The sequence below is a fragment of the Acanthopagrus latus genome, chromosome 14 (assembly GCF_904848185.1).
Source record: "Acanthopagrus latus isolate v.2019 chromosome 14, fAcaLat1.1, whole genome shotgun sequence".
NCBI classification, from domain to species: Eukaryota; Metazoa; Chordata; class Actinopteri; order Spariformes; family Sparidae; genus Acanthopagrus; species Acanthopagrus latus.
Window position 1 is genome coordinate 14,244,082 of NC_051052.1, and position 17,845 is coordinate 14,261,926.

Below are 17,845 nucleotides of genomic sequence, written 5' to 3' on the forward strand. Positions count from 1 at the left end.
CCCAACCGAATCCAGACAATCAAATTGACGCTGATTATCTTGCAGGTGAAAAGTAAAATTACTGTCTCTCCCTTTTGGATCACAGAGGTGCTCTGTTCGGTCGTTGCGTTGCCTTCTTTGCATACTGAAGAGCCTTCTGAAGGGTTACTGCTACTCTCACTGGACTGGAATTCAAAACGACAGCGAAGGCTTCTGTCATACATTCATTAACAGACATTCATTCACAGGCCTTGGGAAAAAAAGAAAGAAAGAAAGAAAGCACACATAAGTTTGAGGCTTTGTTCTCAGCAGTCAGTGCTTTCTTCCTCTTTATCTTTGTTTATTCATGTACACCTCATTGTGAAATTCTTCTGGGGCTGTGTGGTTACATTGTTACCAGGGCCATGTGTTAATGGCACGGTGTTGTTCGGCCTATCTCGTGTTGGAGTGCAGCAGCAACATTTCCTTCTCTGTCACTTGTGACCCCTTCCCTCAAGTTCGCGCCGCGCTGCCTTCAAGGACCGTCAGAAACAAAAATTTGACTAGTAGTTTTTCTTTTTCTTTTTTGAGATATACATTTTTGAGATTATACATGTCTGTTAATAGAAATGTGTATGGCCTTGACAATCAATCGCCTGGTTTGGCCCAGTCCTTATTTTAAAACAAAACACTTCCTGTCTTTGAATGAGATAAATGAATGATAAATTTAAGAACAAAAATATAAAATTACTGGCACATTTGAAGAAAAAGAAATGTGCTTGCCCTCTCGGACTTGGCTCCTTTCTATTATTTCTAAGCAATCTGAATGTTAAAAGTCCCACGATGTATATCAACCTCGAAAAAACCGAGCTGCACTCAAAGGCAGCATCCTCACCAACCTGCCGTCGGACGCCCCGAGAGCAACAAGCTTGAGTGGACGAAACGCGCTCTGCTGCAGTGCCGTACACGCTTATTTGACGGGAACTGCATCGCCAGGAGGTTGTATATCTACATTTAACGTCAGCCTGGTAAGTACGTTCTCGGTTATGGGACGGAAATGTGAGTTTTTCGATGTAACGCCCACATAATTTGGTCAAACTTTGCCCTGCGCATCTACGACGCAGGTGTCTTTTTTTTCAGGATGCTCGAGCCTACACCCCATCCTGAAAAAACGGGAGGCAAGAAAGTTTTCGTTTAACCATTAAGGACGTGTATTTGCTAGATTTATGGCCCTGCTTGTGGCGTTTAAAGGACACCTGCAGTGGTCGAAGTCCGAAATCTCCGAGGGTAGGGCATGTTGTCCTGAGCAGAAACCATTTTTAGCAGTACACCGACGCCGCCAGTCAACGCATCTGGACGGGCAACGGTCGAGAGCGAAGCCGCCGCTAGCTTAATTTAGCTAGCAGCTGCAACTAACTGACCAGAGGTGACTGTTGAAACCGTTGACCGTTGACTGTATTTAGAGACGCATTATGTAGATTTGGGGAAGACACATTGATTAAAGGAGAAATTATTTTTGTTTGCTTAAACAAACTGTATCTCTTCACTTTCTTGACTGAAGTGAATGAATAGTCTGACCGTTAAAGGAAAACACAAGTTAATTCTGTTTTACTTTGTTTATATGTGGCTGACCCTGCCACCTCTCCAGCTTCAAACTATTTTGTGGTGGACGTTTTTTTTAAAAAAAATTGTTTATTCAATTATGAAAATAGAGTTTGTGTTATTTGATATTGCCAATATTAAAATTCTGAATTTATTCTCCCAAACTACTGAGTGCCCACTTTGTAATTTTCGACAAAAAGTGACTTAATTAGTCGAGGACAGTAGCGAGCCAAAGTCATGTTCGTTTTGGGGACCTTATTTTCGAGAGAACTTTGCAAGCTGGTGAATGAAGAAAGATAAGTAGTGTTTTGATCCCGTTTGACTTGTGCCATGAACAACATGATATAAAATGTTTGTCATCTTAAAAGATAAAGTTGCAGTTTGTCATAAAACTAATGAAATATGAGTCTGTGAAACTACGTTGTTATAAAGACCAAGCAGCCAATGTGACATTGTCTCGTCCAGAGGTCACCAAAACCAATAACTAAGACCTTGTAGAGCTCCTCACAGAGTGGACAAACTACCCTTTCATATCAATTCAGCCATCAATGGGGCCAGTTTAATTGTGATTGTCACCTTTACCGTTCCGATTTTGCGGCCATATTGGTGTTGGTGACGTGTATAGAGTGAGGCAATGATATTTTCCTAAATGAACGACATGCTGTGATGTTCTGTCTTTGAAATTGACAAATGGCATTCATGGCACAATTCAGGTGGGTTGAATGAAGCAGAAATTGAAACTCCATTACAGTTGTAAGCAGTAATGTTTGTTTTGGGCTGCATAACATTTAGAGCCCCAAATGATACTGGGGTCAGTTCTGATTCTAGCCTTTTCTGTATTGATATGTCAGCCTGTGAAAACATGTTTTTTGCACTGGTCCTTCAAATGCGATTATCAAACACATTGAATATGTAATGGTGGAAGGATATTTTACACTTTAACAATGAATTTTATCGTCCAAAATAACTGAATTCTAATTTTAAATGACCTCAAGCATCTGCGCTAATTGTGAAACATCCACGTTAATATGGATATATCTCTCAGAGGGAGATGTGTATTGTACAAATAATTTCACTGTTATTTTTTTTTGAATGGGTGAGCTCAATTGGCCAATAATTGAATTTTTAGACAGCAACTCATACTTTGTCATTTCTCTTTATAAAGACCAGATACTGCAGGTAATAGTGCAGTATCTTCGATGGGGAAAGAAAGTGACTTGACCTGCCTTAACTAAGGGCTGGACTCGACATGGACCAAACAACTTGAGTCACATGTCTGGACAAAGGCCAGTATTGATCAATAATTTCGTCCAACTGATATACTCGTTGGGCAGTAATAGCATTGACATTTACATTTCAAAAAATCCATAGCTATTCGTTTCCTGAAATACATTAAACAAGATGAAGAAGATTAAGAATCATTATATATTGCATAAAATCTTACCCAATACAATGTAGTGCAACTTGTTCTCTGCATTAAACCAGTCCCTGAGTAGCAGCCCAGATAAAGTCAGAGGTCAGAATTTACTTGTTTGAACTTCCAACTTCTGGCCTCCAAGTGTTGCAGGTACAAGGCACCAAAGTGAACGAAAGTAAATAGAGGAGGAAAAAGACACGAGTTAACAGACATCATTATATATTTTATTTTCCTACACTTTAATACTTGTAAATGTGTCTCAACATTTCATTCACAAGCTTTGTAGAAATACTGTGGTCTACAAATACACCCTATCCCCTCCACATGGGTGCTCTTCTTGTTGTGTGGTGTCAGACAACTGGTCCCTTGTAAATTAGGGGTGGATGAATCTGCAATTGGAACAACTTTTTTCTCAAAGAAACAATCACTGTAAAAATGGTTCATACTGAGGCAATGGGAAAACTTTATGGAAAGAGATGACACACATTTTTATATGAACACACAAGATGCAACTCTATTCACTTCCATTGTACCAGGGTGAAGGCTGATACAGTATCTCAAACCCTGGGCAAATACAACCCAAATTGTCTGCGTGGCTCGGTACCACACGAGTGAAAAACATTTTCTTTAGTAATGTGAATGAACTAACCCCTCTTCACAAGGCATATAGGTTACATCCAATACTGAAGGTTAGGCCTGAGCAAGTTTTCTGAATAACACTTCAGACTTTAAAAACACTTTCCTCCCTAACAGACCACTGTTGTACACTGTTATCCAACATATGTGTGTGTATGACTCCCTGGTCAACAAGCAAAAACCCTGCACTATTTCCTTTGGTGCTATTCACTGACTGAAGGACAGTGCGGATCAATTTTCTGGTCAAAGTGCTTCCCACCGCTTGGCCTTTTATTTACATCATGGAAACTGTGCTCAACTCAATTAATGATTCAGAGATTTATCGTCTGTTCCATTCTATGAATAATTTAAAAATGTGGTTTGTGAATATAACAAGAGGATGTTCAGACTGTGAACATGTATAATAACTTGCATGATTATCTTACCTTTTATAATAAAATTGTAGCAGAAGGAGTTTCAGATTGGAATGTGAAGCTTTTCACGTTTATCTGTTTTTTTTTTTTGTTTTTTTTTTACAGAAATGTGATTTTTGCTTGTTAGTACAATCCAAGTTTTCTAAGTCATAATCAAAAAGCCCCTGAGATTGTTCCTGTGTGATCAGCTGTGAAAACAAGTGTTAAGTTATTTTATTTGTAGCTTACTTGACTTGGTGACGCAGGCAAAGTATACATGCTGAAAAGGCGACTGACATTGCTGCTAAGATATTGCTTTTGTTGTGACATTTGATTGGCAGCTGTATCCCTTTGGCAAACACAATCACTGTGATTACTCTCACTCGCTGTGGCTCACATTTTAAGCAGAGCTGTCTCATTACAATAAGCTGAGCCTTGACATGTGTAGGTTTGTTTTGCCTGACTAATTTGGCCTGGCTTCAGTCACCTGTCAGTGTCAGTATGTGTGTCAGCAGCATTATCCTTTTCATTTGCCTTTCCATCTGATTATAGAATATGGCTTGTAGAAGGAAAACCGAGACAATAATCTTCTGCAAGTCTGTCATTCAATTTTAAGTTTCAATGTTGTGAAATGTTTTTATATTACTATCAGTTTTATGTCTTCGATTATCCTGTTACTGAATTGAGAAAAAATCTGCACTTTCAGAATTGAACTGAAGGGAGAAAGATGTCAGCGGTTTATAAAGATGACCAGGAGGACTGGCTGACGGTGTGTCTCAAGTACCTGCTCTTTGTTTTCAACTTTCTGTTCTGGGTAAGTGAAAGCAGCAGTAAGTGCACAACATCTTTTTAAACCTGCTTGAGGTTGTCATTTTAGGGTATTCTGCTCTATCATGCTTGAATGTTTTTGCTCAAAAAACAATAGTTACGAGTTTTCAAGTAGAAAACACATTCCTCTGACTTGCGCAGGTTTTTGTTCTGGATCACCGTAGAAAACTATTTAAAAAATCTGCAGATTTCCATTTTTGTCTGGAAATCAAGTGCTTTTATGTTCCTGTGAAAACTGCGGACAGAGAGACGTCTTGCAGGAACAGAGAGAGGATTAAGGATAGTTCTGATCCTGAAATGGCTGAACTATGGACTCGGCCCAAAGTGAGTCATAGATTATTTAGGGCTTGTCAGTATATGGAGGGGAACAGTGTGTCAGACTGGCTCTCTGGCACCGCACTTTATGATACTGCAATTGCTGCTAAAAGAGTAAGCTCTTGCAGCTACTGTGCAGAATCGCTGGGTTCACTTTGAAACATGTTCGAAGTCTGAAGTGAGGAGAGTATTGTGTCTGCAAGAGAGGTTAAAGAGAGAAGATGAGAAGATCAATCATTAGGTTAAGGTTAATGCTCAGTCTCAACTTGAAATTCATCTCTTGAGGAAACGCATTGTCCTCCTCCTTGGACCACAGGCATATTTTTCCTCATTTTACTTTTTTAGTCTGTTTTGGGTTTTTTTTTGTCTACCATTGCAAACAAGGACATATCATTCTATGAGAAATTTGAACCCTGTAACTGGTTTTGATACTATATTTGCATCAACTTGAATTAAATAAAATTCCTAAATATGCAGTAGTTTGGAAAAAAATCATCTCCCTCTGGGCTATGTGTTTTTCCAAGTGGTGCCTCCTTGGTTGGGCATGTGTTGTTGTGAGTTTGTGGATCTTGCTTTTTACGGAAATGGAATGGGAGGATGAAGGGGAGAGACTTTCTGAGGCATTTCCTCTCCGTGCGCCTTTGAAACTAATGAGAGGAACAGATCTGGACACCACCCTGTGTCTGTTATCCAGGATTGTTTGTGAGGGGAGTGCTCATTATGCCCTGATATGATCCCTAAACTTCCACTGCTTCTCTGTCTGTTATATATGTTTAAGCTTGGCCACTTCTCCTAGTTTCTCTGTTTTATAACCTATCTTTTCGTTATGCCCCCCTACTTATACCGCTGTGCACTTCCACTTACTTTCTATGACTCAGTTCATAGTACTGTACTCACTTCCTATGTGTCACTTCCTGCCCTGTGAAGTGTTAGGCTTTATTTGTCTTTTATTTGTCTTCTTCTAAGATTGAATGGACGTGACACACTTTGTTTCTCTGTTTAAGTCATCCATGTCTCCTTTCTCCCTTTTTTTTTTATCAATATAATATCTCTTCCTTTACCTTTTATACACTAATAATCATTTTGTACAACCTCCTCCCTCTCCCTATCCCCTTTTCTTCCAGGTTGGTGGAGCAGCGGTTTTGGGTGTAGGAGTTTGGACGGTGCTGGAGAAGAGTGACTACTTGAGTCTGCTGGCCTCCAGCACTTTTGCTGTCTCGGCTTATATCCTCATCCTGGCCGGCGGCCTGGTGGTGGTTACAGGCTTCTTGGGCTGCTGTGCCGTCATCCGGGAACAGAGGAGCTGTCTTTCCATGGTGAGATGGTAGACCCATGCCTTTGTGATTGTAGATGTTAAAATGTGGGTTTGATGGTACAGTACCTTTTCATTTTCATTAATTAATTTTGTTTGCACACAGATGTGTTTAGGGTCTGTCATTACAAATACACAAGGAGGAATGCTTTCTGTGTGTGCCTGTGCATGTGTGTGTATGTGCGCGCGTGTGTACAGTTAATCAACCCAAAATCTAATCTTGGTTAAGGACTGATTCATTATATCACACTGTCGTCTAATGACATGACTTGAAATTGATATCACATTTACCTCTAATGGTGATTGAAACAATGATTTCTTTCAAGATGGGCACACACAATATGATTTTATTTGATCTTGGACATTGTGTAAACTCAGACTACATGCCATATGACCTCTATGCTCACACCATACACATTAGCTGACCATCCACATCATGGGTGCCCTCACTGAATGTAAGCACAGAATTCCAGAACCGTCGATTTCTAATTCCATTAAAGTTTATTTAGACAAGATGGCAAAGAGAGAAAGTAAGCAGTACTTTGGCAATTCCACTATGAATGGAAATTAAAGAGGGAAAAAAAACACAGAAAATATGGAGCCTCAGATGGCTGAAAATTACAGAGAATATGGTGCCTGTTTCACAGCAAATATCAGTTTAATATCCCAGCAGTCTCAGTGGTTTATTATAGGTCTTTTGACAACAGCCATGGAAGATATTGGTCTGTGGAACTGCTCAAAGACAGGAGATCTAAATGTCTGAAGTAACATGCCAGAAATCATATTGTCCCAGAGCCAGATTGTTGTTTGGGGTATTGATCAAGCGTCTTGACCCCTCCAAACTGCACATAATGCCAACCAGGGGCAATCAGTGTGAGCTTAAACTGAGCTAAATCTGTACAGTGTCTGTCCGGCTATAGCGGCATTTCCATATTTATTTTTTGTTTGGCAAAATGAGAAACCTGATTCACTTTCCTATTTATGTTTCAGTTTCACAGTAATCACAAAGCACGACAAGTGTGCAGCCCCTGTCTTTTGTTTGTCCTCACAAGAAAGCTACCTTATCCTAATTGAAGTACGTATAATTGATCAAAATATGGAATGCAGTTGTTTGCGTAATACTTTTCTTGCAGTCAGTATAGCAGAAATTAATGTACATTGTTTTGTAATGAAAATAATTGATACAGGATGCATACTGGATACTCATGATGCAAAGATGTTGTATGTGTAGGTGTGTGAAAGTAGAATACAGGATAATGTTAAACAATACGCTGCTTATGGACTGAAGGACTCTCCAAAGCCATACCACTGCTAGCTTTTATCAAAGATAGAGGTTTGTTGCTCCTCATGTTGCATGTTTGAAACATTATGTAATATAGATGACCATGTGGGCAACAATGCTGATGGTCCCTGTAAGTGGTCCTAGATTGTCATTCCTCGGTGCTCGCCCACGTGTACACAAAGGTTTGCTCTCTCTGCACAACTACATGGAGCAACATAATGTTGAACTTCTCTGGTTGTAGGTTCTATCAATGCATGTTGACAAATGGCCCTGACAGGACCCTTACTGTCCTCATTATTTTACAGAGACAGGGCCCAGTGGGAGAGAGGCAGGCGGGAGGTGAACGTTCACTGCCGCAGGACTATTTATAGGTCTATCTATCTGCTGTTGATGGATGGAGCAATAGGAAAAAAAAACGGGCTTGCAGGCATGAAGACATAAATGCTTAGAAGATTTGGAGTCTATGTGGTGCATTTTGGTTGAATATTATCTGTACTGATTTGCTATTTATAGGTTAGTTTGGGGAGAATAATAAGTGATGCCAGCATGTATGTGTGTAAAGAAAGTTGGCATTTTGTGTGGGCAGCAGGCACACAGACTGGACTGTTGGTTATTTATTTATTTTTAACCTTGTAACCAAGAGATACAGAGCAGGTTGGCGTTTCTGCATGATGTAATTACTGTGACAGCAGCAAAACAGAAGAAAATGTTTGCCAAGTGTCACATGTTCATTCAGTGAGATCATTGCTCTCCTGTGGCTGTTTGTTTGATCGGTTTGCCGTCATTTTGTTTCCCACGTCACGCAGGATAGGTTGTAGCATCTGTCTCTCCATAATGATCTCGAGAACAGGAATGCTGTTGCTGCTGTCAAACTGTTGTGTCCCACTCCACGACAGGTGGGCCTAATTAGTTGTACGTGTGCAGTTGCATTGCTTGGCATTGTGTGTGTGTATGTGTATGTGTGTGTGTGTGTGTGTGTGTGTGTGTGTGTGTGTGTGGTATGTGAACCATTTTCTAAAGAATGAAAGTTTGTGCTTGCATTATTTCACTGCCGCCTGAGCACTCTACATGTGTGGGCGATGTGTTCACTGAAGTTTACATAAGCTCTGCATTTGAACACGTACAATAGTGCTTAACATGAAGGATGAAGCCTATAATTAGAGCCATCAGTGTTTATTTTTCGTAGAAGTTTTTGTTCATGTTTATGTTACATTGATTGATATTTAAAGCACTTTATTTAGTTTTTTGGAAGGACGGTGTTTTGAAGTTAATTATGACACATAATAGAGCTGTTCTCAAACAGCACGGAGAGAGCTCCTTAAAGATGCCCGAGAGAAATGGGATTCCACAGACTGTCAAATAGATTTTTGGTTGTCTCATTTTGCACAGCATTGCCATCTGTGTTATGACAGATGCAGCTTGATGACAGTTGATGGAAGTTTTTATTATTGAGCCATCATGAGTGTGAGAAACTTTCTCAAATCGGTTACCACAGTCCTCAGCATACCTCTCTTAATTTCCTCTCTCTCATCCACAGTACTTCTTCTGCCTGCTGGTGATCTTCTTGATTGAACTGGTGGCTGGAGTACTGGCTTATGTCTATTACCAGAGGGTAAGTGATCACTACTTAATGAAGTTAAAAGTGCTGCATAGTTATTTAGTTGTAGTTAAGAGTGGTGATGGATGATCTCTGCATTTAACTGTATGCCACAATGGTCACATGAAGACTTGACCTGCTGCCTGTAGGCCCTCTGCTGTGCTCAAGCTGTACTAGAAGAAAGAGTTAAAAGCCTTTCTGTCCAGATAACCATCAAGAGACCCATCAGTCTTGATGTGTTTTATACTAAAATATTTGTATGTTTATTTTGCGGATAAAAAGTAGGATGCAGACAGGGATTCAGTAAGTGAGGCTGTTTTGCTCAGAGAAGGTTTTAATTACTCTTTATGTGTTACAGATTTTGTTTGGCCTCTGGATTAGTGTTAAAGATCAGCACTTTCTACAAAATAGCTTGTTAAAACTCTGCAGTGAAGACACTTCTGAGAAATGCAGCAGGGCAAGAAAAAACTGAATTATCTAAGACAGTATTGTTGTGAAAAATTCCCGCAATGCAATAATTTGATGGTGTGTAGTATCACGGGTGGCTTATACTGTATGTGTGGCATCATAATTTTCTGACTCATTTTGATTTTTATATAGTATAGTGCACACTCAGGCGAAGGGCTAACTACAATTCTAAATTTCCACTGTGTCACAGTCATTTCTAACGGCAGTTAGCTTATTTATTATTTATGCTGAGACATGTCCTATGAAAACCCTGAACAATTGTTAATGAATACAGAAATATGAATAGATACGCTAATATGTATACCTTACTAGATTAATGAGCATATGATAATGACATAGCAGGTAATTATCACTGCACACCACCTTTCCTGTTATGATAGCAGAGGTGTCTAAAAGTTGAAAAAAAAAACACCTTTAAACAATGTTTAAAGACGGGCATTAAAAATGCTTCTATGACTTTTCTTCTTTGTTCAGGTTTTAATTTACCTCTTTATTAGCATACAGCTTATCTGTGATTTTTGATGACTGAGTTCATGGCATCATTGAGGATGTTACTGATGTCATTTTCTATGAAAATTCACGTGATTTCCCTATTCTGCTTTTAAGAAAACACTTCTCGTTGTCTTTGTTCCATCTCAAAGGACATTAGAGACAATGATGAGCCACTGAAGAATGTACAGTCGATCTTTTAGCTGTTTTTTTTTTTTTTTTTTTGCTGTTCTTCCTTTTTTGTATGAATGTGGGTTGTCACCGTTTGTCACCTGCACTGAGCATCATGCTCAGCCTCTGGAGTCTTATCTAACACATAGCTCTTAGGATCTTGTTATCTCACAGACATCCACCTGTCAGTCAGCTAAGACTGCAAAGAGCAAAGTGTTATCTGCGGGCAAGCTCAGAGATTTATTATAATGGGAAAGGGTTCAGCACAGGATAGAATCACTTTAAAGATAAGGGCTCTCATCTTCTCTCTGTTTCTCTTCCCTCTCCTGCATGTGTGTATGCACAAACATACACACATCGCAGGCTATGGTTAAAGTCTTATTTTTGCTATGTCTTTTCAATCACAGCACTCACAGATGCGTGGGAGTAGCTATCTGTCTCTCTTGCCCTAATCCTCCCACTCTTTGCCTTTTGTCAAAAGTATCACTCCGAATCTCTCTCACCTTATAGTCTTTGCTCCCGTGCATTTTTGTGTCCCATGTGTGATCAAAGAAGCAGCTTGTGGTTACAAAATAATGTTTGTTCTTTCCCATAAGTACCCCCCATCTTCTCCATCTCACGCACACTGTTTCTGACTGTGTGCCTGCTGTCTCCTTCTTTGTTCCAGCTGAGCGAGGAGCTGAAACAGCATCTAAATCAGACTATGACGGAGAACTACGCCCAGCCAGGGAAGGAGGGCATCACATTAGCTGTGGACAGACTACAACAGGATGTATGGGCTGTATTTGTTAAAGCCTCTGAAGTTTTGTTTGATTTATGTAAGATTATATGCTGCACTTTTTTCCAGCTAGCATTGTATAGTTGTACAATGCACTTGTTATAAGTTGATTCTCCATGACTCAGTCTGCAGGTACCAAATGTCAAGTAGTTTTGAATTATGCTGAAATTCAGTAGAAGAAGTTGCTCTTTGCTATAAAAGTTGTCTCTCCCTTAAGTTGTAAGTATTGTCAAAGTTTACAGAAGATTGATTTGAGGAAGTGGTTTGAGCCAAATGAATTGATCTGAGTTAAGCATCACAAAACTGACTCAGTAATAACAAAAAGGGGATGGATTTGTGCTTTTTCATCAATGATATCATGAAACCAACCCCTTTTTCTTCCCTCTTTCTGCCTGTCCAGTTCAAGTGCTGTGGCAGCAACAGCTCCCACGATTGGACAATGAGCGTGTACATTTTGTCAAAGCCGGCAGAAGGCAGGGTGGTGCCTGACAGCTGCTGCAAAACCATCACCCCTCACTGTGGCAAGAGAGACCACCCCTCCAACATCTACAAAGTGGAGGTGAGATGAATGACAGCCGCAATCTGAAGTCTAACTCAATGTAAATGTCACAGAGCATTTAAGGAATTTACTATTAGTAGACAAAAATGTTCTGCCACTATGAGACGGTATCAACGGAGTAATAGTAGCAATAGTGACAGAAACAGAGAAAAGACGTTGAAACTGTTCTCTGATGAAATTAACTCTCTGGAAATTAATAAAAGATGAGGGTTTAAGTGCTTATCTGTGCTGCTTAAGTGAAGTTTTTCCATCTTCTTGTCTCAAACCCTTAAATTCATTCTCTTATCACTCACTTTAAGCTGCCTGCATCATGTGCTAAGGCGTAAACAAGAAGATATACCCTTAAACATTATAGGACGTGACATGGATGATGAATATATCTATTTAGTGCATTTTTACACAACACATTTTTTCTGTATTATGTTGTATATTTATGTCTTATTATGTAATGAAACTTTTAGGGAAAATAGTTATAGGGGATAGTTGTCTGAAAATGTACTCAAGATAAATAGACTGGACTTTACCATCGTTAATAAACCCACGTGTTCATGAAATTAGCAATTGAGAGTGGGAGCCTAATGTCTATGTGCACAATGGGGTGTATTATCAGAATCAGAATACTTTATTATTCCCAGGGGGAAATTGTTTTTGTCTATTAAATGATTACTTTTTTTTTAACATTGAGCCTTTGTCTCTGCAGGGTGGCTGCATCACTAAGCTGGAGCAGTTTCTGGCAGACCACCTGTTGGTCATTGGTGCTGTGGGAATAGGAGTGGCTTGTCTGCAGGTAGGTAAAATATGACATGTAGTTAAGACAGGTATTGAAGAAGCAGAATACTATTCCACTGTTCTTTATGTTAGCCCAATTATTATTTTAGCAATAATGACGCCGCTTTTACCTCTCTGAATGAAGTGCCGCCCTTTGTTGAATAACGCTCGACAGATGAATTGTAATGTTTCCATTACTGAAAATGTACCCTCACAGGTCAGCAACCCCTAAATGGACTCTTCTTTTCATCTCACCCTAGTCTCTTTGTTATCATTATCTGATTTATTCAGTCCTATGATTTGATTTGTCCAAGTCTGAGATGGACTAAGGCTTTTAAGCCTTACAGAGGGGTGTGTTTTTTTACAATTCTGTGCTGGCTGACAGTCCTCTTGTAGCTCTGCACCACCTCTTTGTAAATTAACTTGAGAGCAAACAAAGCTGTGCTGATTCTTCCCAGTGGTATTCATAAACCTGATGCTGCATTTAATAGGCGACATTTTACATGGTGGAGCTGAGAATAAATTCAGACATCCTACTGACATGAGGCAAGAAGTTCTCTTCCGTAATAATCAAGGCTTGCAATAACGGAAGATGAGCAATCACTAGACTGTAATCTCCTTGAGGCAGGTAACAGTTTTTTAATCCCCAAATCTGAAGGGATTATGTTTAACATATAGACGAGATGTTGAATATATGGAACATACCTGGAGAAATGGATGTACGATCCCAAGTGAGCCTGTTCTGATTTAACACTTTTCAATCCAAGCATGTTCGCTCTTCTGTTGTACTGTATGTCTTATTACTGTATGTCTTGTCTTTGTCCACTGTTTAAGTATACGTCTTTCTCTCTCTAGAAACGGTCAGACTCACTGAAGTAAAATTGATATTAATTTAGACTAGCTGTGGCTTTCATCTGTAATTTATGTGTTCCACACTAACCCGAATACGGTGAATTATACTGTGTGTCTTTGTCTGTCTGTGTGTCTGTGTGTGTGTGTGGGGGTGTGTGTGTGCGTGTGGTGTTGCTGTAGCTGGCCGGGGCTGTCTTGACAGCCTGCTTTATCTATCTGCTCTATAAAGAAGAGGAAGAGGACTTCGGTACATTGTGATTTAGCTCTAGAGCACCTTTGCGGTTAAATCAACTGGAGAGACAAGGTTGGAGTGCACTGTGAAAATTTGATATCTGACTGCATGTTTGCCTCTGTGTGACTGTTGCATGAACGTATTTATGTCCTTCTCACGGTACCTTTTGCCTGTCTGCCTGTCTGCCTGCCTGCTTGGCCTTGGCTTTATTTTGCAGATTGTTGCTCTGAGTGCATGTTGTGATGATGGACTGTTGTGGCTGAGAAGGATGTGTTAAAGGTTAAACACGTCATGAGAATGGCTTGATTAATCAAACTGCTTCTGCACAATAATGTTGTTAGCAAGAACCCAGCTCTTTATCTTCATACAGTAACAGTGCTGCCTGTAGTGTTTTACATTGTATACCAAGGTTGTACTATATATTCCTAATGGCAGTTTCCTTTAAAAGGTACTCTACCAATTTTCCACATTAAATTCTATTTCCAGATTTGACATAGTTCTACTTTGTGAATGTGAAAAAAAAGTAGTATAAAGGCTTTTTTGGCTCCAGAAGAAGCTGCATGTAATCTGATAAATTGCCTCCAGTGATGTCACTTATTGGCCAAGTTGCATTGTGACCAATGCAGGTGCCAGGTTTTAAAAAGGATGTCCAATGGTGTTTTAGGAGTGCAGTGCTAGAGCAATGGTGACTATGTTTCCCATAATGCAACTTAACTTCAGAGTAACATCACTGGAGGCAATTTATCAGATTCTATGCAGCTACCTCTGGAGCCACAAAAAGTTTCATACTACTTTGTCACATATGCAGTAGCACTCCCCAAGACCTGTAAACACTGTTTAGTGTGTAAAATTGGTGGAGTTACCCTTTGAATTTAAACTTTAACGTCAGCTTCTCTTAACTGTTTTGTAGTAAGACTGTAGCTAGGAGTGGGGATGGATTTGATATGCAATTTTGATATATTTCTATTGTACATTTACAAACATTGGTAGCAGGAGACTGCCTAACTTTGATTTATTTATTCTTTCAAATGACTGAAATTGAATTGAACTGAATTTCACAAATGTTTCTTAATTTTGGTTTTATTTTTTCCAGACACCTCCTTGTAGTAGTCAGTTAGTTTTCAGGAAAAGTATTAGTGGTGCTATAGTTATTTGCAATCAAAATAAATTAGGCTATCATGAAAATGTAGTTTCTTGAATAGTAATTCAATCAATAATGATTCTAATTCTGTTTAGATGCCCAGTTGTGCAATCTTAACAGACATCTGCCATCCAACTGGGAATGAGTATTTTCTTTCATTCTGTCTGTTGTTTTTTCTACACTGTTACATCATTTCTTTTTTTCCTTTCAGTTCTCCTGTCTTCTGAAATTAGGCTTCCAGAAAACAGAAATACAGAGAGGCTGTTTTTCTCACCTCACTTCTCATTGAGCCATTTTTTCTGTTTCTGCATCTCTATCACTGGTTCTGTTGGAGATGAGAAAGAAAAAATTGCCTGCAGAGAGATTTTGATGAGCCCATACACAATGTTGACTCGCTCAATAAGGGTTTCTCAGAGGGCTTTTAGAGGCTCAAAGATTGAATCTTGGCACTTGCCCATATATCCATCAAGCCTGGCAGGCCCAGTGGCGTAGGTCAATATCTGTTCCTGCTGTTCTTAGTTTATTATTGACCTTTTCTGTAGTAGTGTAAGCAAAGTGCTTCTGTGAAGCATATTGCATGGAATTGATAAGGTTCTTTATACATCTATGAGCTTGGTGCCAAAAGATTGCAGTGTCTGATAAGGTGTTCTTATTAATGTAGAAACCTCCAGATTAATTGAAATAACAGGATCAGTTTATAGATCACTGTTTTGTTCATATTGGAATACAATTATGATGTTAAAAACTTGACCTCTTTCTTTTCTTTAAAATGTTCCTTTTTTTCTTATATTAACATCTGAATCATGCAGTTAAATATTTGGGAATTAAAAAAATAAGCTGTTCCAGATTAAAACCATGTTTCTCAAGGACATTGCAAGTATAGCTTAACTTTTCTTGAGAAAAAATTAAAGCTATTATCTGATAGCAACATAATAGCCAAATAAGTGTTTCTGTGGTCAACATAATCCTTAATGCTAGAGCGACAAACAAATTCAAGTAATTCCTATCATAGTTCTAGTTTTGATTTTTGTCAGCAGAAATACTTTTTGGAGCATTTCACTGTGAAGAAAATGGATAACTAACATTCATATTTGTGCATACGTGTTCTTTCTAAGCCCACCCTCAGCACCTCATTGTTCATCTGCTTGTGCAAGTCTGCGCACACACATGCTGCAATAACGGCTGCTTGACTCCTGACATCCCCATAGTAACCAGCTCCATTCTAGCCCCATCACCTTTAACCCCCTCTATCCTCACAGTCAACAGCATCCAAGCTTCCTGCAGTCCTCCATGGTGACTGAGCAGCGCTTTTTGACCCAACACTTCCTGTTTTCAGATCTGTGGAATGGTGTTCACCAGCTGCTTGTACAGAAGGATCAACGTGGAGCCTTACTGAGCAGGCCGGGCCCTCAATGCACCACCTTCGACAGACAGATGAAACAATGACCTGCTGATATCTAACCTTCAACCTCTGAATCTTGAACTCTGACCGGTGGATCTTAACCGAGCGCATAGGCACAATTTAGGTCTATAGCGGTCAGAAACAAATTGCAACAGCCAGCCAGCCAGGCTGATTTTTGGTTTTGCATTGCACTTATTTTACTTATTTCCAGGCTCTCATACAAGAATTTCTCATACCTGACCTTGATCTTCTGGAACAAAATGTCTGCTTGCATCATTGCCGTGACTTAGATGCATGCTTAAGTTTGAGCAGGACAAAAGAAAAGGGTCAAATATACTCATAATGTATTCTGCTTTGTTCAGTGAATGATGATATAGACAGATTTATCATGTTTTCACTGTGCAAAGATTTATCTCGTCTTTTTGGCCATTCCAGTACTTTGAGTAAGCTGAGTAAGGGCACAGCGTCCACTGAAAGGTAATTTATGGTAGTGTCTTTGAGAACATATTGTGCCTCTTTCACGTTTCTGCTGGTAACTGATTTGCATTCATTCTGTGCCTGAAAACATTAAAAGGGAGCTGACAATGCACTGTGACAGATAGCAGCAAAATAAGTCTAGTTTACTATCTTAATATATGTATTTAGTTATGTCTATATTCATGAAGATAGCAGCACTGAATGTTGAACTGTATTTAAATAAACTGAACACATGTATGCCTACAAACATTAAGACCTTCCCTCTTAAGTATGGGGCAAAGTTTTTTCCAGTGGTTTCCAGATACCTTAATTTCTAACTCCACCTAGTGGTTGGCACAAGTTACACAAAATACTGTGTGCTATTATAACCATATGCTGCAGTAAAGACGCTTAAAAGTACAAGACAGATGGTAGATTTAAACATTAACACACGTTACCCTCTGTGAATTTTAGGCTTATTGTCATACTTTCCTTGACACTCTATGTTTTAAATTCCCTACAGTGAAGAAGCTCACATCTTTGAGAGCCAAAGAAAACGGTTGAAAGAGTTTTACTACCTAATCTATCACTTGCCTTCCCGTTTCCAACAGATATTCCATATGGACCACTGTAGAGGTGATTAGTCTTGGCTTTGCTGTTGTTGAATTTAAGTTATTTTGAGGTCAATTCGACCTTTTTCATTGAAATCCTTGCAACAGTACAACACCATTGCCAAGACCCAGTACTCTGTGGAGGGACCTCCTAGAAATTGTTTTCCCCACTGATGAACTCACAAATGATGGGTGCTAATGTATGTCAATGGTTGTTGATGAGATGATTATGTAACATTGGCCTGTACTCCAACTACTGTCTGTGTTATTCAAAATATTGATATGAAACTCCTAAATAAATGTTGCATTAAGAAATTGTGTGTGGTAATGTAAGACAAATATTTAAGAGTTGTTTGTGACCTGACGACATGATTGGTGTTTGGCAGTACTGTAGCTGATGAGATTGTGATCAGAGGAGCATTAAGTCTAGTTGAATCAGTTTATTAACTGAGGCCAGCATCATAAGTTTGTCCTGTAGGACTGTGCAAATCGTTCATCATTTGTCATGTCATGAGTGTCAGCTGGAGAAGTAAACCACTAGAGGGAGACAAAGACTTTCTATTTGCAGTGGTACAGCCA

General features: G+C 39.3%; 2 protein-coding genes across 2 annotated transcripts in view; both read left to right on the forward strand.

Moving 5' to 3' along the window:
- The first annotated feature begins 828 nt into the window (after positions 1–828).
- tspan11 (tetraspanin 11) lies at positions 829–17,581 on the forward strand. Its single transcript, XM_037121158.1, has 8 exons — positions 829–986; positions 4,712–4,819; positions 6,273–6,464; positions 9,280–9,354; positions 11,135–11,239; positions 11,646–11,804; positions 12,505–12,591; positions 16,134–17,581. Exons 2-8 carry the CDS (start codon positions 4,733–4,735, stop codon positions 16,191–16,193), a joined length of 765 nt encoding a protein of 254 aa, XP_036977053.1. The 5' UTR covers positions 829–986; positions 4,712–4,732; the 3' UTR covers positions 16,194–17,581.
- The window catches only part of sema3aa (sema domain, immunoglobulin domain (Ig), short basic domain, secreted, (semaphorin) 3Aa), a 116,740-nt gene continuing 110,683 nt past the window's right edge, over positions 11,789–17,845 (forward strand). Inside the window, exons 1-2 of the mRNA XM_037121155.1 lie at positions 11,789–11,804; positions 12,505–12,591. The gene's annotated coding sequence lies outside the window, so the exon portion shown is untranslated. The remainder of the gene's footprint in view (positions 11,805–12,504; positions 12,592–17,845) is intronic.